Below are 24,063 nucleotides of genomic sequence, written 5' to 3'. Positions count from 1 at the left end.
GAAGCCCTACATAGTGATCCCTTTGTCTGAGTGTCTAAGACGGACCGCGGCCGCCATAGGTTCAATGGTCAGTGCAAATAGTAGGGGCGAGAAAGGGCACCCCTGTCTGGTCCCCCTCTCCAGGAGGAACATCTCGGAAATGGCTTTATTGGTCAGGACACGGGCTCCAGGTTCCGTATATAGGAGTTTTACATATCGTATAAAGGTGGGATCGTATAAAGGTGGGACCCACCCCAAACACCTCAAGCACCGAAAGGAGATAGACCCACGATACCGAGTCAAACGCTTTTTCAGCGTCAAGGGATATGGCCACTGCGCTCCTCGCGGGGTCGATCTGCGCCATGATACCAAAGAGTCGTCTGAGGTTTAGGGCTGATCGAGTAGGGACAAACCCATTCCGATCGGGGTGGACTAGGGTCGGGACTGCCGGCAGAAGGCGATTCGCCAGGACCTTTGCAAATATTTTAGCGTCTGTGTTTATGAGTGATAAGGGCCTGTAGGACGAAACATCCTATGGTGGTCGCCTGGGCTTGTGGAGCACCACTATTATGACCTCTCTCATAGTTGAGGGCAATCTGCCGGATTCAAGCACCTCCTCCCACACTTTTAGTAGTATCGGCACGAGTTCCTCACGGAACTCCTTGTAAAATTCGGCGCCCAACCCATCTGACCCCGGTGCCCTGCCTGTTGATAGATCCTTGATTGCTTCCCCAATCTCTTCCATCGTTACCGGCTGGTCCATCGCCAGTCACACCTCGTCCGGGAGCCTAGGGAGGGAGAGGGCCTCAAGATAGGTCTTAATTTCTGCGGATGTTTTCTTATCTTGGTTAGAGTATAACCTCTTGTAGAATTCCATAAATTCCCCATTAATGTCCTTATCCCCAAGGAGAACCCTCCCCTGTTGCGTGCGTATGCTTGTGATCTGTGTGGGTTGTTTATCGTGTTTAATTAGGTTGGAGAGCGCCCTGCCAGCCTTGTTGCCCTCCCCGTACCTGCGTGCCCGAATCGGGGCCGCCACATATCGGACCTCCCTCAAAGCAAGCCTGTCAAATTCCTTGAGATGTGTGTGTATATCAGCTAGTACCTTCTTGTCTTGCATATTTGAATATGTTTTCTCGAGTGTATCTAATTTCCCTTCAAGTGACGATAGTTCGGTCCTAACAGCCCTTAACATACCCGTAGTTCTAGACATCAACAGACCCCTCATCCAGACCTTGAATGATTCCCACACTATCGAGAGTCTGTCGACCGATCCGATATTATTGGATAGAAACTCCGAAATTTCAACGTGAAGTCACTCCACTACCCCGGGGTCACACAGCATTCCACCAGACATTCTCCACCTCCTGAAGGGACTCGGGGTGTTCCGGAATAGTAGTTCCAACAATACTGGGGAGTGATCGGAGAGGGTGCGGGGTAGAATTTCACATCGCTCAACTGAGGGCGTCATAGGCATGGAGACCAGCCAGTAATCAATCCTGGACTCGGAATCATGTACCGAGGAATAAAACGTGTATCTTCTACTGCCCGGGTGAACCTCCCTCCACGCATCAACCAGTGAGAGCTGTGCAATGACATGCCTAAGATTCAATGCTGTCCTGCTTGGGGGTCTCATCACCGTAGAGGATCTATCAAGAACCGGATCAATGGCCAAGTTGAAGCCCCCCCTCCCCCACAAGACACCCGAGACATCCAGTGATATAACCATCTGATATATATCCAGGTAGAAGGCCGGGTCATCAATGTTGGAGCCGTATGTATTAACCAGGAGAAGCTGTTGGTTAGCCACTTCCCCCCAGACCATGATAAATCTCCCCTGGGGATCGACCTTGTGCCCACCAACCCGAAACCCAAGGCTTGGGTGAATAAGGGTGAGAACCCCTCTGGACTGGGTAGAGTAGTCCGTGTGGTACCTCAGGGGACCCCACCCGGGCAGGATGTGAGAGTTACCTGTCCCCACTGCATGGGTCTCCTGCAGCATCAGTATTTGAGGGTTATGTCTGGAGACGTAGTTGGATATCTTCCTAACCTTTACTGGATTGTTCAGTCCCCTCACATTCCACGTCAGCAGCTTGACCTGTAGCCCACCCCCAGGGACCCGAGATGCAACATTAGCCATTTCCAAATCTGACGAGTTCATAGTATTCGTGTCATACAGACAGTGCCAGCCCAGCCGCGACCAAAACTTTACTTTTCAACCAACAGGCCGTCCCCTTCCATCCTCCCTTTAAAGGTAGCTCTGGAAGGCAGCCAAATCCCTCAACAAAATGCCCCCTTGAGTCCATCCAACAACTGAAAGTAACTTCCCCTTCACCCTGTCCCACCCGTCCCCCCTCATCATCACCCCCAACTTGACGATGTAGCCCATACAACTTATGGAACATTCCGCGGGTGGCCATGTTGCTTCACATGGCCGCCGATCAGGTCCAACAGCTCCACCAACCAAAGTGCCTGGTGTACCTTAATCAGTTACTCATATGGGCCCCGGGCCCACGCAGGGTCAATGCGCAAGTGTTTCTCATTCCACGGGTCTGGGCCTGTTGTTTTGTGCTGGTCTGCTCCCTCTGGGAGGAAGGGGTATGGAAGTTTCAATATAATGCATGGCCTTCGCTGGGGACTCTAAGAAATGGGCCCTGCCCGCATGTTGAAGCCTCATTTTTGCCGGGAACATTAAAGCGTATGGGATCTGGCGCTCTCTTAGGAGCTTCTTGACTGGCTCATAGGACCTTCTGTTCGCTTGTACTCCAGAGGAGAAATCAGGATAGAAATGTATGCGACTTTCCTCATAGTAGAGGGTTCCCGCCTCTCTCGCTTTTCGTAGGATTGTGTCTCTGTCTCTATAGTTTAGGAGCCGAGCAATTATGGTGCGTGGTGGCGTGCCTGGCTTAGGTGCAGGGGCCAGCGTACGGTGTGCTCGTTCCACCAGAAATTGTTCAGAGAAGGCCTCTGGTCCGAACAGGGTTTTAAGCAGTGTCTCAAGATGTGTCTCCATTTGGCCCTTTCCAAATGATTCTGCTACGCCCACCACACAAATATTATTGCGCCTAGAGCGCGATTCTAGGTCCTCACACTTGCTCTGTAGCTTCGTCATACTTTCCTTAATTTGGATGATGTCGCGGCTGTGGTGCGAGATAACGTCTTCATTAGTGCTGATACGGGTTTCAGTTTCCGTTATGTGTAGGCTTTCCTTCTCCACTCTAGCCTTTATGGAGCCGATGGTGGAGACTATGTCATCCAGCTTTGTGTTTATTGAGCGAAACCCATTTTGGACTATAGCTGTTAGGTTGTCCAAATTCTCACTGGATTCAGCAGCGGGGCTCTCGGTGTTGGCCGAGTGGGCGTCGGCCGACGCGGCCTGCCCCTGACCCCCCGTATAGGCGTCCATGGGGCCCTTCCTCGGCTTCCCCGGAGTCTTGGTGCCCTTAGCCGGCCTCTGTGGTTCCCCCATGTGTAATGGCGTTCCAGGTGGTGTAGTACACTGTATTACAGTTACCAGTAGGGGTTTGGTTTCCCGTCTACTCGGAGACTGGAGCCCACTGCCTCAACAAGGGTGATTGCGGGTCCGATTTAGCTGCTACCCGGCCGACCCCGTGGCATCCCGCTGGGCCCCCTCTCCGCCCAGCCTCGTCTCCTTACCGGTCGTCCGTGTGTGTATTACTTCTGCGATTCACATCGGGGGCCTCGCCCCGCACCGCCCTGTACGGTTTGTAAAGAGTTCTCTGGGGCTGAGCAACTGCGGCAACCACCACCGGGGCCGGGTCGGGCCTTGAGCAGGTACGGGCCGGAGAGTTGTCCACACCCCAGCAGCCCAGAAGCCGTATCGTGTCACCAGAAGAGTATCAGGGCAGAGCCGGGACTAAGCTCCTCCCCTTTTGGGCCCAGCCGTTCCGGCTGCGCTGCGGCTCTGTAGTAGACTGCTCTGGAGCTCGCCTCTGGATACCTGTCACTCCGCGTGCCGGTCAATCTGAATCGTGCCGTATCTCCGGCGACCCCGGACCTCAGGATTTCGTCTGGTCACCCACGGGCAGCCGGGCCAGCTCGTTTGAGCCGAAACAGGCAGCGCTGGACGGATAAACTAGCTCAGGATTTCTCGGTGGAGCGGGAGCTCTTAGATCAAGCGGCCATTTCCAACGTGCGCAACAGCGCCCCCTTAGACCTTTCATATTAAAACAGACTCCCTTTTGCCAAACTACCCGAGTCATCTTGATTATTGATGTACAAATAAAATCTGCATCCCCCTTCATCTCCAGGGTATTGCTACTCATCTTAAAGGACTGGGGCGACCCAGTTCACCCCCAACTCAACCTACACATAACGTGTCGAAATATATATTCCTAATCACTCTGCATCTGCCTCTCCAAGTGCGGCCTTCGTGGCCTCCTCCTCACCGTTGCATGTAAACCAAGTCACAGTTAACGCTATCCATCGTTGAATGTCCATTCCCTACTCAGCTTTTTCTTCGTTCAATGCCTTTTCCCATACTCCCGTTTCTGCTGCGACCCACTTTTCCAACTCCCTCCACCATCTAGTTACGCTCAGCTCTTTAGCATCTTTCCACCTCATAGCTATACTGTGTTTAGCCATTATGTACATCAGACCTTTAATTTTATTCAGCGGTTTATCTTTTACATTTCTCTTGTATCTGCCCAGAATGCAAGCTTTCGGGGTCTGGATATCCAGCTCTATGCCACATTGGGATGCCTTATGCGCTACCCTCCTCCAAAACCCTTGCACTTGGGTATCTATCCCCAAAACATATGTACAAGTCATGCATCTGCTACCCTACATCTGGGACATTCTTGTCTTTTCAACCCCTAAAAGTTGTGATAGTGGCAGACGTGAGGTATGCTCTTTGTGTAATATACAATTGTATTAGTTGCAGTCTGGCGTTCCTAGAGACCTTTTTATGATACAACTTTCCATTCTTTATCCTCAAACGTCTTCCCCAATTCCATTTCCCATCTCTCCCTGCACTTCAATTCTGTTCTCGAATTGCAGTCTATCAATACTTCATAGATCCTAGAGATGGCGTGTCCACCCTCTGACACCGAGCCGTGTCTCAATGTCTTCACTCTCTATGGTCTCATCATTGCTGTTCGGCCATCTATCTCGCAATACCTTCATCAATGTGTTATGCATCAGAAACTGGCCTTTGTGTATGCCCGTGGTTTCTTGCAACTCAGCAAACTTCATCAGCCCCTTTTCATTTCGCAGGTCCCCTACTGTAGCTATACCACACTCCTCCCATCTTGTTCACACCATCTCCCTACTGCCTGCTTTACCCTCCAGAATTGCCGCTATAGGGCCGGTGGCGAGAGCGGATCCACCAGCCCCATGATTCTGCAAGCCCTTTTCCAAACTCGGATCCCCAATTCTACCAAGTAAGGATAACCGGTTTGTTCGACGATAGGAATCCAAAGTAGGTCTCTTAGGTACCTTCTTTTTATAACCAGTTGTAAAAGCGCTGTTTCTGTCGGGGGATCATCAGCCATCCATTGCACAACGTACTGTAGCTGGCACGCCAGAAAGTACAACTTAAAATTTGGTATTTTTAACCCCCCATGATCGTACAGTCTTTGCAGTGTGCTCAGAGCCACCCTGTTCCTATCCTCTTGCCACAGGAACCCCCTGCATATTTTTTCTAAATCTCGGAAGAACTGCCTTGGAATATTATACGGGACATTCCCAAAACAATGCATGAGTCTAGGCACCGCCACCATTTTCAGCAGCGCTGCTCTGCCCATCACAGACATGGGTAGCTTACTGCAGAACTCCATAGATTTCACAAACTCATTTTTGTCCCATACTGTATTGTATTAGTTTTCTTGTGTAGCGTCTCGATAAATGGTGACCCCCCCAAGTACCTGAAGGAGTTGTTGCTCCAAGGTAGAGGAAGGGCTGGTAAGTCCTCCTCAGCCACAGTCGCCATCGCGGATAGTGGGAATAAGCATGACTTACTCTTATTTATTCTGATTCCTCTCAATGCACTAGAATTATCAAATACTTCAAGGATGTATGGCAGATTTAATCCTGGGTTGCACAGATACAGCAACATATCGTCCGCGTACATGGACACCACATGCTTCACCCCCCTATATCTATACCTGCCTCACCATATTCCTGCCTCAAATACGCCACCATAAACTCTGCCGCTATAATATATAGCATTGGGGACAGTGGGCAGCCCAGTCTCGTACCCCTATATAGTTGCCACTTATGCGAGTATATACTTCCAGTTCGAACTCTGGCCATCGGTTCGGTATATATCAGCTGTACCCATGTCATGTACTGCAGCCCAATCCCCATCTTTATCATTGTGGCATACAACCAATTCCAGTGTACTGAGTCAAATGCCTTAAGTCGCATTTAGTGAAGCAACCACACATTCTGCCGTGTAATCCCCCTACTGTAGATTGCTTGGTGCAATCTCCTGAGGTTCTCAGTAATGTTCCTCCCCGGTACATACTCTGTCTGATCTGGATGGATGAGCACATGTATTACCCTGCAGAGCCTATTTGGCAAGATTGCTGTAAGGATCTTGCGGTCCTGATTCAACAGTGACAGTGATCTATAGGATCCACAGTCTATACTTATTTTATCTGGCTTGAGTAATGGCACATATTTTATCTGGCTTGAGTAATGGCACCATCAGGGCCTCCCTCAAGCTGTCAGGGAGTATATGTTCGGCATATGCCTCGTTGTACACCTTAGCGTATCAGCATAGGCCTTATAAAATTTGCTGGGGAGTCCATCTGTGCCTGGGGCCTTACCCATAGGCAGTGTTCTAATGGTGGCTACTACCTCCTCCGGCGTTATGGGTCCTTCTAGTGACTCTGCCACTTTCCAAAAGCGTTCCTAATCAGGTCTAGAATGAAATTCCCAAATTTCATGCAGTTTCATTGAGTGGCGCCAAAGTTATAAGCTATCCAAAAACTGCTTTTCACCAACCCAGTAATGCACAAATAAGCATAGATGCCCCCGAACATTTACATTTACGAAGTTTGCAGACATTACAGGAAGGTCACGGGCGGTTAGCGGACATCGGAAAAGAAAAAGGCCAGTTTTTTGGCATCTTAACGCCATATCCCATCCTCATCACCCCTCGCCTCCCCAAAGATTGATTGATAAGTTTGACAAGTGCAATGTTGTGTAATGCTGTGTTTTCCGATATGCTTTTACTGTGATGTCTGTGGACAACGGCGGCTGGCCATGTATCCAACATGGCAGGCGTTTCCAAAACTCTGACTAACTTCAGGCTTTTCACCATCCAATCAGCAGGCGCATCCAATGTTCGCAGACCTCACATCGGCTACAATTTTATTTGTACCTACTTTTTGTTTGTTTTAAAAGAAACTACTGGGCAAATGTACACCAAATCTACAAAAAGCATTCTTTCGGGACCAAGACGCTGCTGCTGCTGCTGCATATTTAGTGAAAATCCATCCAGCGGTTTGGGCTGTAGGCGTGAGCAAAAATCTTTTTCCATTGCGTCTATGGGAAAAACCACACATTTTGCAACCCCGATTATAACTTTGCCCCCCTTGCCGAAACTTCACCAAACTTCGCAGGATCAATATTTCTTATGCAAAGTTTCATCCAAGGGGGGGCGAAGTTATAGGTCGCCCAAAAAGTGCTCTTTCTATGGGTTGAGCATCTTAACCACAACTGCAGAGCCGCTAATGCAGGCCCTGTAATAAAGGCATCATTGCGCAAAGAAACCATAGGTAATGGACAGGGAGCAAACCACAGTTTAGAACAGAAGAGGCACGACGGAAAGACAAATGATTATCCGTTGCCCAAAGAGCAAGTGGGAGGGAGTTCCATGCTTTCGCTGCCGCAACAGAGAAAGCGCGCCCACCTATGTGGGAGTATTTTATATGTGATCAAGTATAGTAAGTGAAAATACTGGTGACTGTATATATTTGTATTATAGAGTATTGCGTGATAATACTAGCTGTTTATTTCATTTTATTGTCTGCTCTAAAGGCCTAAAGAAATAACTATTTTTATAACCGACTGTCTAAATTGATGTATCATTTATTACATTGTGTAGACTTATTGACGGTCCATAATCCCACTACTCTGCGGAGACTAAGACTTGACTGCTCAACCACCTGCCTTGATTGGGTTTTGGCTAACCTCTCACAGCTCCCTGTCCATCATAACTAGGATGTCCTCCTACAATCTGTCCACCAAGCCAGATTCTGAAAAGAATCCATCTTAACAATAGTCTCTAACAGCTGAATTTTATATCTTTGAAAAAAGATGCACCTGTGCCTGCACTTCTTTGCACCAAAATAAATGAATAACAAAATTCGAAACAGCCGTTGTATCTGAAGTGGAAACTTCTTATTTGTTTGATTTTTGTGTGTTTTTAGCCCCTCTTGGATGACACCTGTTTCGGCGTATACGCTGCACCTTTTTCAAATCTGGGCTATTCTTGTTCATACATAAGAAAAAAGAAAGAAAAAGAACAAATTGCGAAAATAAAGCTCATGTGTGAAAACCTACTCGGTTATTTAGCACATAATAGTAAACATGACTTCCTTTGTGTTTTAATCACATACTATGTGTTACCAAAACCATGTTACAATCACACATTACACCTCGTGCATTTTTTGTGAACCAGACTGTAAGTATATACCCGTGTTGCAGAGCTAGGGAGGAGGTATGGGGATTGGAATTATCTTTCCACTTGTATCTTACTGTGATCTTTATTTTACATCAAAATCTGTCATCCTTATTAGATGGCCAACATTGACACCTTATTATTTATTATTTTTAAGTTTCCAAAATTCAGTGTAAGTCACCTCTTACCCTTTTTATGAAGTTGCGGTTCCCCCACTGGTAAGTATATTTCTTGTTTTATCAAGTAGCTTTAAATTACTGGGTTCAATCCCACCTAAATGGAAAAACGTAGATGTATAAATATACATATATCAGCATGTGTTTTTCAAGGTCGAACCTGTCTAAATGGAAATTAAAATCACTAGGCTCAAAGCCTTCTAACTCCTTTTAGTAAGCTGTTTACACCATGCATCCTTCATTGACACATCACGCAACAATTTTGTATGTTCGAAAAGCACCCGCGATCATAATACTTCTCATATATGCTACCATAATGGTGGTTACCGAACGGGGTGCCTAAAAAGCAGTGCGAAGCTGGATGCTGCTACTTGGGACCGTCGTGTCCCCACTAATGTCACGCGTATTATCATCTCTTCGTGCTTTCTCATTTCCCCTTGTTGATTTCCCTGATTCCAATACGGGATTATTTTAAAAGGCACGATCGATACATGCCTGTAACCAGATGTGGGCTTCCCACCTACTTCTAGGGCTTACCTGCAAATTCTGGTGCTCTCGCTTCAAGCATCGGGTTCCTTCTTCCCGATGCTTACCGACTATTATTGGAAAACATTTGCCCCCCCAAGTCCTTCTTCACTTTCCATGTTTTACTGTTTATCAAGTTAACCCCTTTTCCTCTTCTAATTGTGCGTAACAATTACATTTTTATTCAATGAAATATTTTTGACAGATATCCTTACCGGAATTCGCCACTTTAATATTTTTTAATTGTTACGTTCCGTTCATTTTCATCTCACACACGCAATGTTTCTACTGCATGTATTTCCTGATCACAGTGAAAGGTGCCTATTCTAGCACGATCACAAATAGAGTGTAAAGGATTATGGATAAGGTAGTCACTTTCACCAAAATAATGTTTATTTGGTTTGATTTAGTTGCAGAGAGTATTTTGCCATTTCACATACTTTTTAGTTACAGAGAGTAAATTGCCAACACATATAATTTTACCTTGTGTGTTATATCCCATTGCATCGCATATACCTCGTTGCAAATGAGGTGTTTAGAATTGTGATTATAGTAGTGGTTTTACCAAACCACTATGTGTACATTTTGCATAAAGTTCAATTTCTGACCTGTACATGAACCATGTCCTAGTCCAAACTTATCTTCATTTTGATAGGGACTATTTTGTAAATTTGGATGGTTAATTTAGTTTTGTTTGGTTTATGAAGGTTTGGGCTTTGTAAAGTTTTTGCAATCACATTAAACTGTTGTATTGGTATTGGGAATCCAAACATAACTCACAACCATGGTACAAAATGACATTTTTACATTTTCTATCATAGTACATACACACATTTGGAAATATTGCACTTTCTGTTTTCAAAGAAAATGAAACATTTCATTGTCCGAGTTCAAACATTGTTCCACAGTTTTGAAACGGCAAATAAGTCTAGCTTCTTCCTGCCGCAAACGTAAATCTTGATCCCCTCCATGTTTGCCCATTGTTATTCTTTTGAGGCCCACAAATCTGATGTCTATTTTGTTCTGTAGTTGGTGATGTTTTTGCCAATGATGGGACAATGGGAGGTTCTTTTCTTGGCTTCCAATTGCAGAGATGTGTTCTCTAATTTTCGTTCTTAACTCCCGTATGGTGCTCCGATGTATATTAAGTTAAAAACACATATCGCGTAAACAACATATTTGGATCTGCAGTTTTTCTGTTCATTAATGCGAGTTTTGACCCCATCTTTATTTGTAAACATATCTGTATCCGGTAATGCATAATGGCACATTGTGCAAAAGCCACACTTTCTGAAGCCTGACAGCGGTTGGTGGAACCATGCCTGTGGTCTTGTCTCTTCTTTTTCTGGCAGCAGTGATGGGCTTAACATCATTTTTAAAGTTTTCGCTTTTCTGTACACTATTGTCGGATAGTCTTGAATATGCTTGCCTACATGTGGATCCAGCTTCAATAGATACCAATTGCGTTTGAGAACTCTCTTAATTTCCTTATAGTTTGCGCAGTACGTGGTGATGAATTGAATCATATTGGCTGATTGTACTTCCTTGGTTTTTTGACACAATGTTGATTGTCTTGTCTTGTCATATTTTGAGCTTTTTCCCGGGCAATTGCTTTTCGAGGGTACCCTCTAACCGTAAAGCAATTTGATAGTACGTTGCATTCTTTCTCAAAGGCTGAAGGTTCAGTGCAGTTCCGTTTTGCACAAATAAATTCTCCTTTAGGGAAGTCTAGGATGACTGGTTGGTGGTGGCAGCTAGTTGCAAAAAGTGTAGAGTTCACTTCTGTTTCTTTCCTGTAAGTTTTTGCATATAGTTGATTACTAGAAACATGAATGGTTAAATCCAAAAAGTTTATTTCTGAACGACTACTTTGTCCGATAAATTCTAAGCCATATTGGTTTGCATTGACTTGATGTAATAGGGTTTCTAGTTCTTCCGATGTTCCGTTCCAAATAATTAATACATCATCAATGTAACTTGACCATTTTATTATCTTGTTTTTGAATTCTTGCAACTTGTAGATAAAAAAAATCTTCGAACATCCCCATCACTAAATTGGCTAGGGCTGGGGCGTATTTTACACCCATAGCAACCCCACGGATTTGATGAAAAAATTGATTATCAAAAATAAAGATATTGTTCTCCAAAGTGGCCATAAACCTTTCTTTCAGCATGCAAACGTAGTTAAAGTGAGAGGCGGACTTGTCTTTGAAGGTGTAAGTCTATTGCATCTAATGCCTGTTGGTGTCCAATGGATGTGTACAGTGCCTTGACGTCCCAGGTAAGGGGAGACACAGATAGGTGTCTTGCCAATGTATTTCTTCCAATATTTTGATAACAGCAGTTGTATCTTTTAGGTATGCTGTGATTTTGGTTAACTCTGGTCTTATTACATTGTCAATATATTCTGCCAATGGTTCTGTCGCCCATCCTATGCCACTCATAATTGGCCTACCCTCTGGGATGGTATTGAAGGTTGTAGGTACTTTTGGAAGAAAGTACATGATTGGAATTACAGGTTTTGTTACATGAAGATGTGATTTTTCTTCGACTGAGATTAGTCCTTGCCGGTACCAGCCATCTATTAAACTTGTCAATTCTTGTATTATCCTCAACGTTGGATTGGTTGACAATTTTTCGTAACAGTTCGGAGTCTCTAAGCGGTTATTGGCCATCTTAATGTAATCCACTCAGTTCATTACTATGATGTTACCACCCTTAGCTGCTTCTTTTATAACCAAATTTTTGTTTAATTGGAGATTCTGTATAGCTGATATTTCCTTTTGGGTAAGGTTTTTAGAAAGACTTCTGCCTTTTAGTTTGGGTTTTGTTCTCAAATGATATAAATCTTGTGTCACTGCTTTGTAGAACGCATCCACCATGTTGTCTGGTGATAGTTGTGGTAAGCATTTTGATTTAGGTTTGAGTGCTTTACTGGTTAGGGTTGCCGGTTGTATTTCTAGCTCCTGTATTGTTTGGTGCATTGGGTAGTCCTCTGGTTCCCGTAGAGATCTTAATAAATGAATGTTGCTCAGTTCTACGACTGCTGTCAGGCTTCAGAAAGTGTGGCTGTTGCACAATGTGCCATTATGCAGTACAGGATACAGATATGTTTACAAATAAAGATGGGGTGAAAACTCACATTAATGAACAGATAAACTGCAGATCCAAATATGTTATTTACGCGATAATATGTGTTTGCAAACTAATATACATCCGGGGCACCATACAGGAGTTAAGAATGAGAATTAGAGAACACATCTCTGCAATTGGAAGCCAAGACAAGAACCTCCCATTGTCCCATCATTGGCAAAAACATCGCCAACTACAGAACAAAAAAGACATCAGATTTGTGGGCCTCAAAAGAATAACAATGGGCAAACGTGGAGGGGATCAAGAATTATGTTTGCGGCAGGAAGAAGCCAGGCTTATTTGCTGTTTCAAAACTGTGGAACAAGGGTTGAACTCGAACAATGAAATGGTTCATTTTCTTTGAAAACAGAAAGTCCAATATTTCCAAACGTGTATATGTACTATGATAGAAAATGTAAAAATATAATTTTGTACCATGGTTGTGAGTTATGTTTGAATTACCTAATTTCAGGATTCCCAATACCAATACATGATTGCAAAAACTTTACAAAGCCCAAACCTTCATAAACAAAACAAAACTAAATTAACCATCCAATTTTACAAAATGGTCCCTATCAAAATGAAGATAAGTTTGGACTAGGACACGGTTCATGTAGAGGTCAGAAATTGAACTTTATGCAAAATGTACACATAGTGGTTTTGTAAAACCACTACTGTAATCACAATTCTGTACACCTCATTTGCAACGAGGTATATGCGATGCAATGGGATATAACACATAAGGTATAATTATGTGAGTTGGCAATTTACTCTTTGTAACTAAAAAGTATGTGAGATGGCAAAATACTCTTTGCAACTAAATCAAACCAAATAAACATTATTTTGGTGAAAGTGACTACCTTAACCATAATCCTTTAAACTCCATTTGTGATTGTGCTAGAATAGGTACCTTTCACTATGATCAGGAAATACATGCAGTAGAAACATTGCGTGTGTGAGATGAAAATGAACGGAACGTAACAATTAAAAAATATTAAAATGACGAATTCCGTTAAGGATATCTGTCAAAAATATTTAATTGAATAAAAATGTAATTGTTACGCACAATTAGAGAAGGAAAAGGGGTTAAGTTAACTTGATAAATAGTAAAACATGGAAAGGCATCCCAAAATATGGCCGCCACTATGTCAGTTAGGATGGAAAGTGACAAAGGATTTAGGGGCAAATGTTTTTCAATAATAGTCAGTAAGCATCAGGAAAGCAGGAACCCGACGCTTGAAGCGAGAGCAGCAGAATTTGCAGGTAAGCCCTAGAAGTAGGTGGGAAGCCCACCTCTGGTTACAGGCACGTTTGAATCGTGCCTTTTAAAATAATCCCATAATAGAATCAGGGAAATCAACAAGGGGAAATGAGAAAGAACGCAGGGATGATAATACGCGTGAAATTAGTGGGGACGCGACGGTCCTGAAGTAGCAGCATCCAGCTTTGCACTGCTTTTTAGGCACCCCGTTTAAATGGTAACCACCATTATGGTAGCATATACGAGAAGTATTATGATCGCCGGGGCTTTTCGAACAAACAAAATTGTGCCGTGATGTGTCAATGAAGGATGCATGGTCTAAACAGCTTATTAAAAAGAGTTAGAAGGCTTTGAGCCTAGTGATTTTAGTTTCCATTTTGACAGTGACAGGTTCGACCCTGAAAAATACATGCTGATATATGATATTTATACATCTATGCTTTTCCATTTAGGTGGGATTGAACCCAGTAATTTAAAGCTACTCGATAAGACAAGAAATATACTTACCAGTGGGGGAACCGCAACTTCATAAAAAGGGTAAGAGGTGACAAACTGAATTTTGGAAACTTAAAAATAAAAAATAAAAAGGTGTCAATGTTGGCCATCTAATGAGGATGACACATTTTGTATGTAAAATAAAGATCACAGTAAGATTAAATTGGAAAGAGAATTCCAATCCTCATCCCTCCTCCCTAGCTCTGCAACACGGGCCTATTCTTACAGTCTGGTTCACAAAAAATGCACAAGGTGTAATGTGTGGTTGTAACATGGTTTTGGTAACACATAGTATGTGATTAAAACACAAAGGAAGTCACATTTACTATTATGTGCTTAATAACCGAGTAGGTTTTCACACATGAGCTTTATTTTCGCAATTTGTTCTTTTTCTTTCTTTTTTCTTATGTATGAACAAGAATAGCCCGGATTTGAAAAAGGCGCAGTATATAAGCCGAAACACGTGTCATCGAAGAGGGGCTAAAAACACACAAAAAATCAAACAAATAAAGAAGTTTCCACTTCAGATGCAACGGCTGTTTCGAATTTTGTTATTCATTTATTTTGCCGCAAAGAAGGGCAGGCACAGGTGCATTTTTTTCACAGTTACAGACGGAGTAGAGGAACTCAGTGTCTCTGTGGTGGCCTACACTCATGCGACAAACTACTAACTAACATAAAGGAAGTACAAACACACAAAGAAAGAATGGTAGTCATAAGGAGCAAACAAAAAATAGGTCGCACGGATACAAGCACAAGATATCTCCATAAAAAAAGTTCCTTAAGGTCAGAGAATTTTATATCTTAATGTGCATTTTGACCAGAGCTCAGGATCAACGCCAAGTGTCAAACTACAAGTCAATTGAATAATTTTCTAAAAGAAAGGAAAGAAAATGAAGCTTGCCAACAGTAGATCTACATACCTAATAATTTACTTTGGGCAACAAAAATTAAAATGCATTGTCTAACACGTAGCCATTTTCAAAGATAATACTTACAATTTCCTGATGCGTTCCAAAGAGTCTTTATCTTTAGCAACCATATCTGCTAAAATATGTTGCACGCCTGTCTGTACTTCAAGCAAGTTAGACAATCCTGAAATCAGAAAAGGAATAATAATGCTATGTTAACAGTGGAATCATACTGCTTGTTTAACACTCACATCAGAATAGTTGGATAAACAAAATACAAGCAGAATTCTGCATGCATTCAGTGATAATACGCATGTGAGTTACAGTTTACCGTCAACAGCTGGAGACCTGCTAGACATTTACAATGCAGTCTTCTCCTGAGTACTCTGTCTTAAACATATTGCAGAAAATGACAGGGGTCAACATTGGTATCACTTTAAAAGCCAACAATAAGATAATCAATTGTGTATGACGCCATCAGTAAAAGTAAATTTGCCAAGTATAAGCTGTGTAGCACCATCATTTATTGATTTAGTGGAATTAAAGTGAAGCTTTGCACTATTTCTTGGGCATGAGAATTTAATTCCTCTGCGCACAAGTATCGTGACAGCCGATGCAAGGACAAAGACTTCTCGGCACACCTACCTTCCTTTCCCAGATCTCACTTGAGACATTCATACATGTTAGGGAGAATTCCCAGTTCTGTGCTAATTCCCTTCAACCTTACAGACCCCCCAGCTCTTTTGCTGGACTTTAAAAAAATGTATTTTAACCCTGGAGTGAGGGAGACCTTTTTCACACTCACTAACGGGTTTTGACCTGATTTGGATTATGTGTTTCCACTGTTTTTGGAGTCTGACTAACTCCATAAGCATCTACTTTGTGTATGGTGACACACAGCACCTTCAGTGCAGTGTAACAGATAAATCCTTTAAATTTCTCAGCAGGTTTAACTACCTTTTATTGTGTGAACTACAGTTCCCAAAAATAGTAAAGTGAAATTGACTTTACTTACCTTTTCCCTTTGTAAGTCCAGCACACACCATCTTCTGCAGGGTGCAAGGGGTTTCCTAGTAGCCCCTTATCCTACATTCATATGTAACATTTTTTGGTAACCCTCACTACTTTAAATGGCTGGTAGCAGTGGTTTCATTTTCCGACCCTTGTTCTTTTCTACAGTAGGCCGAATCCTCAGCTGCAGCATAGCACCCATGGGTGACCATTTTGTCAAAATTGCCCGTCTTCTTTTTTCACCATTTTCTGTTTGTGAGGTCTTTCTTGGGTTTTAGTCTGCGCGTTGAGCCAGGTCTGAGCCCTTTGTTCATTTTGCCTTTGGGGGGCTTCAGCCCTGAATCCCACCTCTGGCTCCAGTGTGTCTGGAAAGGGAGAATGTGAGGGAGGTTCCCGAAACGCCCCTGTCCTTTGTCTCTAGAAGTACGTGAATGCAACCAGTCCTGATTAGCTGGCTAGCTGTCCTTTAAGGATAGCCACCCTGCTGTGTGATTGACAGCCTAGGCTGTGCATGAATGGTAGAAACCTGCTTAAAAGGTAAGGGTGTTGGGACTAGAGGCAGAGTAGACGACTGGGAGAAATATCAGACAAAGAAACCGTGAACGAAGCTTGCTACATCCTCCTGGACCTCTGAATTACCCGGTGAAGACCTGCTGCTGTGCTGAAACTCCTTTTTCAATTCGACAGAGAAGCTCCGGAAGGGACGACTTCTTCCATTGGGTTAGTGGGACCAACTAACCCTGAGACGAACTCCACTCAACCATCTTCCCTGACTGACTGTATTTCTTCGCTGCTGCAAAAACTGAGTGCCAGGGGTTGAGTAATCCGTAGTCGAGTACAACATCTGAAATCCATCCAGAAGCTCCAGGAGTCTCCTAAGGACCCTCCAGAAGCAGGATGACCAGAGCTGGAGTTCCCTCACCAGAATGCAGGACTTCCTACCGGTATCCGATATCCACAATATTGCTGTTACTAAGCACTGAAACCGCAACGTGCAGTTGAACTGAAAAGAGCCTGTAGCTAAGTACTGCTGCAGTACTAAGCTCCACCAAAAGGTTAAGCAATTGTAACATGAGGCAACCCCGATTGTCCTGACAGTAGAACAACTGAAAGACATATATAAATCCAGGGGTCTGACTCTTAAAGGTAAGGAATGCAAATTGATTTTAAGGTTGTTAAATCACCAACGCTTTGGTAGTAGGCCTGTAATCCCTACTCACCCAAATAATGTGGACGATAATGATGAGGATGCTAGTTTAGAGTCAAACTCCAATCTGCAAGAGGAGTTAGAGGAGTCTCCAGAGTCCAGAAGGGAGCCACCCTCCTCCACAGCCTGCCCTTGTACCTCAGTAACTTCCCATTGGGACCCCACAAGGTCCTAATCTAACCCCAGAATATATTTCTCTTGAGAGATTAAGATTAGAGTTGGAGTTCAAGAAACTAAATGTCTAAGATGAAACTAAACATCACAAGGTGAAACTAAGAGTAAGAGAGATGCAGCATGAAATGGAAATGAGGAAAATGTCAATTGATTCTGCTGAGTGAAGGAAGCTCAACCGGTATCAGAGATCCGCGACAGTGCTGTTTACCGAGCGCTGAAACTACGAAGTGGCGCTGAACCGAAAAGAGCCATAGCTGCTGACGACCTCCAAATTGTCACTGCAGGAGCCCTTCAGACGTCCTCCCTCTTGTCCCCATGATGGAGGCCCAGGAACACGGCGTCTGCATCGCTGCAACAGGACAGAATCCAGCTGGACCACTCTTCTTCAAACCAGAGGTACCGTTTAGACGTGGAGTACTTACCTCATTGTCTTTTAGCTGTGTTTTTCTCAGTTGGGATTTGCAGTGGTTTACCTTTAGAATTGATTCCAACTCTGCTTTTCACAGGCTTAACAGCTTGTGACCCTACAAGTGATTTTTTTACGGACTCTCTTTCAAATTGACGTTGGCTGTCCTGGCTCCTTGCAGACTCTTCTAGCCCATTGACTTTGATATTTCTGTCACTCATAGGTGGTAACTTGTTTTAAACTGTTATTGCTGGCAAAGGCTTGTCTAGATTTCAATGGAAAATTTAAGTGTCTTCACATATCCTGAGAACCTGTTGAACCTTTTTCCTTCCTTAAACCTTCCCTTTCTGCAACCTCAGAATCGGCAAAGTGTAATTAGTGTGATGCCATTACTATCCTTGTGAATGAAGTCACCTCAGGGTGTAGGAAGTGTGTAAGAAGCGTGATCCAAAGAGTATCCACTAACTTGTGCTGATCCTGAAAATTATTTTAAAGTATATTTACCTTGTTACATGAATTGCCTTTTTAAAGAACGCTTATTTAAAATGATGTTAAATAAATAAATATCTATTTATAACAGAAACCTTGGGTGTAAGTAAGCGTTACTTGGTTACCTGTGTTTACGAATTTCATTGCTACAGCTCTACAGCTCACATTTACCCCTCGTGACTGGCTGCTCAGTCACACTACCAACTCGAGTAGTACAGACCTATACCAAAAGGTGGGTTACCTAATAACAAGCAGATAAGTGTTGTGTAGTCTCACACAGTGTGACTGCACCAATTCTTACCTAACACAGTACACACAACTACAATTTTTACTCGTGACATGGACCTCTACACATGTCACTAGTAAAAATTGTTGAATGCAACAAAGCACTTGCCGACAAAGGCAGTTAAGTCTTCTTTGACAGGCGAGTTAAGCTCTGCTACCTGCATGACTTATGGCATGAACCAGTAACTGCTGCAATATTTTCTAATCACTGCCTTATGTGTAAATTTCAGTCTTTCACCAAGCGTTCTCTGGGTGTTTGTCCCCAGCATAGTCACCATTAAATACACTGCCAAATGAAACTATTCTGATTATATACTGTAATGACAACAAGCTAGGTTTAATTCCTCAGCAAAATGAGAACTTGTAAAAGGTCCCATATCTAATTAAGCATCTGATAGGCTTTATGGCCACATTTCCCATAGTCCACCTTCAAATTGTCCAGCAACCAATTCTGTACCTTCTCGTTTGTATGGTTCTAGAGTGCCCAGTCAAGGATTACAAATAATATTCTGGACTTTGTCTGGGGTTGGGAACAAATTGCATGTTGATGAATGCTTAGCTTACCTCAGAAACATTGATATTATCTGTTCACAGGAAACCTGGGCGGACATTGATTTTAAATTAGATGACTGTGGTATTTTTTCATAAGGCAAAATAGGCTCCGAAAGCGTTGTTTGAGAAAAGGGCCTCCCACTTGGAAAAAAATGGACTATTTTCTAGTCTGAAAGAATTTTGGTGCACAACGAGCAGCTTGTATTGGAGGTTCTAAATGATGAAAGGTTTTCTGGGAAGGGGTTGTTATTCAAACATACATCCCACTGTTGGCCAAATCACCATCTATTTTAGATGTTAGATTTGCCTTGGATGAGCTCATTGGAAATAGTCATCAGTATAATGCAAAATTGGAAGTAATGTGGCTACTCAGAAGAAAGAAGTCTCCTTGAGGAAAGATTAAATATCCTGAGAGTTTCCACTTAAAAAGAGTTGACTCCAGAGGTTGTATTCTTACACAATTTCTCCATAGCCCGGTTATTGGGGAGCTTAACTTGTGTGGGGGAATGTTTGGAATTGAAAACTGTATGTAGTCAACTTGCATATTACTGTGTTATAATATTGAGGAGATACTACAAATTGCCATGTTTAAAAAACTGTTTCTTGCTTATGCGAGGTGAGGCTTTAGGCTTTACTGCGCTTTACTTTGCAGTGAAGGTTCTTTGCCTAGTGTTTAGCTAGACCCACCTTCACACCTCTTGCTTCTGACGTGTTTCCCTTTTGGCATATGTAAGCCGTGATTTAGGCTCTGGCTTTCTTATGAAAAGCAGATTTAGCAAATGGAAGTCATCATGCTGTAAGGGTACGACGTCCTTTCATCGTCTGCCTTTTCATCCAGAGGCTTCTCAAAGTGCAAATTCCATCGAATGTGCTCAGCAATTTTTTTAGGGGGGGGGTGGGAAAGGGCAGATAAGGGTTTGGGTGGGTGGGTTTCAATGGCAAAAAAAATAAGTGTGGGGGGGTTTGGGGGGTACCACCCCCTCCAAAAAAAAAAAAAAAACAATGAGCACATTCGTGTGGAAGTTTAAAAGCCTGGGGATGAAAAGGCAGGCAATGAAATGACATGGAACCACTGTAAGCATTCTCGTCAGCTTCAGCGCGTGTGTGAATCTTTGAAGAGTATATTCAACTTCACTAAATGTATCACGTTGTGCTGTCCTCCCAGAAAATACTGTCCAATGTGTAAGAACGCAGTTGGTATCAAAGACCTGTATAGTTGGGCTTTGTTTCCTGCTTACATTATTTCATTATGATTCCTTGCTCGCCCTGTCTGGACCACCCCTACCACTGAAATGCATGTTTTCCTTTGGTTATAAGAGAACAGTGCACAGATGAAGGGGGGTCTCATACCAGTTAGAATGGATTTCTAAACCCTGGCCTGGTGGGCAGATGTTTAGGAGGCTACCCTTGTTGGATAAAAGTGATTTCATCTGTGAGCTGAAGCCACACCAATCAAAGCAATATGTGAGTGGTCAAAGATTCGTCTCAGGAGAGGTGAGTGGTGTCTTGGGTCCATGACACATGAAAAATGAATAACTGCAGGTAAAGTATCACACAACATATATACAGTCACATTAATCAGTGCACATAAATCAATTACTTTACAAATGCCTGCAAAAGAGGAAGGCAACTAATTTAGTTAGCACCAACACGCTTCAGAAATTACAATCCTCACTGTTAGGTAAGATTTTCGTAGAAATGGAAAATCTTCCTGACCTGGGTCAACCCCAGAGGTTTTAGCTTTACTAGTTGGATATTTTTCCTTAATACCTCAGTGAGTGGGAACCTTTTTCAACACTCACAGAATCTTTTACTCTTGTTAGAGAGAATTCTCAGAAATGTGCCAATTCCCTTCTACCTTAGAGACCCCCAGCTCTTTTGCTGGACTTCAGGACTTTTAACCTCTAACCTGGAGAGACTGAGACCTTTTTTCCCCCCACTCTCTCAGGCATTTTTCTGTGATTTGGACTTTGTGTTTCTTTTGACTTTGGAATATGACAAACTCCATAGTGTGGGATATATTGACCCACTCAACAGTATTTCTCCACATCACCAAGCTGCAGTTGCGCAGATACAGCTAAATGGTGGCGCTGGCTCCTGTGAGCACCATAGCCACAAAACTGCATTTTGCAGTTCCATCCTGCCAAGCACATATTAGGCAGGATGGAACCAGGGAACACACAGAGAGCGTGACAGTGTGTTCTGGCACATACAAATGGAATAAAGTGAAAAGGCAGCACTGCTTTGCTGAAATCGCAAAATCCCCATTGAAAAGGAAACCTTTTCACCCTTAAAAAATGCTGCTTTGACGCTAATTCCATCTGTTCCTTCTTAAACCACTGTGATCAATAAGGCCCTGTCATGTCCAGTATATCTCATTGTGCCTCAGCAAAGCCAGGCATGAATTCTGAATGACAGGCACAGTTAAGTCAAATCTGAAGAAAAGAAAAAGGCCCAAGAAACTTCACTTTCTGCTGTGCACGGGAAAAGCTTTTGTTTGTGCTACAAAGTGTCAATGGAATGAACCCTGCAAAAGAAATCATAGCTCTGTGCACATGTCAATTCCAGGAGACCTTTGCCTTGTAAAGACTGTTGTATACAAGAAACTAACTATGGCTGCAAGACAGTATTGGGAAGTCAGATGGCAAAATCGAATTTGAAAGGAAATGCTAGCAGTTTTCACCACATGTGTAAAATGGGCTTTGCAAACCAAAGAAAAATAAATGCCAGTTTTAAAGGAAACGTAATATGTTGAATGAAAGCTTGTCTGTGCCTAGCAATGAGAAGGGGTTGGCTGCTGGGAAACACATATGGGCTATTTTTATTCCACAGGCTTTTTTTTTTATTCAGGACCAAATTAAAAAAAATAAAGGTTTTAAACTGACTTGGATATATTTTGCAAGCTTCCAAAAACAAGTTGTTCCAGTTGGCAGAGCCAAGGCTTCACACAAGGAAAGGAGCCACCATAAACTTCCAGGACACGAAAGTGATAATTGCGAGGATGGAAAACTGACTGACCAGGACAAAGAAACTTCACATACTAATCAGACTTCAGACTGGGCAGGGGCCTCTTTCAATAGAAATTCTGGGACATCAAAGTGCAAAGTGGATAAGGGGCAATAAACCTTCAATCAAGCTGGAAAAGCCCATCCTCCGTTTGGGGGAAGTGACAGTTGATGGTAGCTGAAATATAAAAAAATGGTCCAGTGCAGGACAATGGACTGCCATTTGCTTCCAAAGACTATTTTATAAATAAACGTTAAAGACTTTTATCTCTGCAACAAGAGATGTAAAAATCTCACATTTTAAAAGTGATTTTGTGTTTTATAATTTGAGACATTGTAGAAGTCACTGAGACCTTTGGAATATAAATGGAAAAGAATCAGGGATTATAAGGAAAGCATCCATGTTGCAAATGCACATTTTTATACTTACATCCCTTATGATAAACCACACATGTGTACAAAGTTATGGAATTTTAGGCCGAATCTTTCATACTCGTAATCACCAAAATGTATCAGCGGGGTGAAACAATGTCTCACAGAGTTCAGAGTTGGAATGGAATGGTCTGCATAAAATATGTAACCTGCTCATGTCACTGGGTAATATGCCACAACTGTACAAATGTGTAAATTCTGTGTTGACTGATTTTCGGCAAATAGGTCTGTGGAAAGTCTTTTCACATCAAGTACAACCCCTTAACTGAGTCACATGCTAGGGGAGGCAGCCAACATTGATTGCCCAATCCAATTGGCAGAGGCGTGTTTAGCAGACCCTGCCCAGCCATATACTTCGATGATGTCACTAGGCATTATAAATAAGAGTCCCTGACAATACTCCAGAGACGCACACTCTTCCTGATGTTCCTGCGCAGCGTTCCTGTTCCATTCATCATCCAGATACCAGACCCCCACTACAAGGCCAAAGCATTGCTGACCCCACTTTAGGGCCCACTGCAGAACCAAAGCAGTGATGATCCTATTCCCAGCAAGGCCTCAATTCTGAAAACCCACTAATCTCCCATTAAAAAGGGGAAATCTGTGGTATTCTTTTGGGAAGCATCTTGAACCAGCCTGGCTTGCTGCCCACTAACTGCATGCCCGATGCCATTCAGCTGACCTTTAGTATCTAGTGACCAGAATTGCCATTCCAGAAGTTCCATCCGGTGACCAGAACTGCCCCGCTGTTTGCCAGGCCCGCTGCCATTTAGAGACCAGAACTGTTGGCGGTCCAAAAATCCCAAAACAAAAAGTGGACTGCGAGTATAAATCACCACCCCATAGAAACCCATAGTATACCTTGGCATGCCTTTATCCGTATCCCACTCTCTAAGCCATCCTCTCCTTATTGTGATGACTTGTAAAACTGTCAGAATTATCCATGCAACCCTGCCTTTGATTTCTAATGCTAGCGCCATTTCTCTTTTCAATTTTGTCTTGTGTAATGCTATGCCATTAGTCCTATTTCGAGTGATCGGACTGGTTTCTGCCAAGGTTGGGCGCTGGGGTGATAGGGTTGAACTCGCAAATCAACCTTGGATCTTGCTGTGTCCATCTTTGGTGGTCTAGCCTGAAAACTCGAGTTTAAATTAAAACTGTTCTTGTCCCAACTGATTTCCTTTCCTATTTCACGGCTTAATTTTACTCAAAGCAAACCTTTTTATATCTTGAATAACTCCTCCAATTTACCAACTAGAGACTTACTTTCACTTCTAGAATATCCGTGATATGCCTCTATCCCTCAGCCCAAACTCCAAATCAGTGTATTTCACCTGTTTTTATTAGAAACCGTTTGGGTAATTAAAGGCGGG

At 43.1% G+C, this 24,063-nt stretch overlaps 1 protein-coding gene across 1 annotated transcript in view; it reads right to left on the bottom strand.

Moving 5' to 3' along the window:
* SRBD1 (S1 RNA binding domain 1) overlaps window positions 1-24,063 on the bottom strand; it is a 1,352,005-nt gene that overhangs the window by 1,006,751 nt on the left and 321,191 nt on the right. Inside the window, exon 9 of the mRNA XM_069608446.1 lies at window positions 15,217-15,313. Coding sequence (XP_069464547.1) covers window positions 15,217-15,313 — 97 coding nt within the window. The remainder of the gene's footprint in view (window positions 1-15,216; window positions 15,314-24,063) is intronic.

The sequence above is a fragment of the Ambystoma mexicanum genome, chromosome 4q (assembly GCF_040938575.1).
Source record: "Ambystoma mexicanum isolate Mex_15411 chromosome 4q, UKY_AmexF1_1, whole genome shotgun sequence".
Classification (NCBI taxonomy): domain Eukaryota; kingdom Metazoa; phylum Chordata; class Amphibia; order Caudata; family Ambystomatidae; genus Ambystoma; species Ambystoma mexicanum.
The sequence above is the reverse complement of the archived record's forward strand: the minus strand, read 5'-3'. Positions and strand labels throughout refer to the sequence as shown.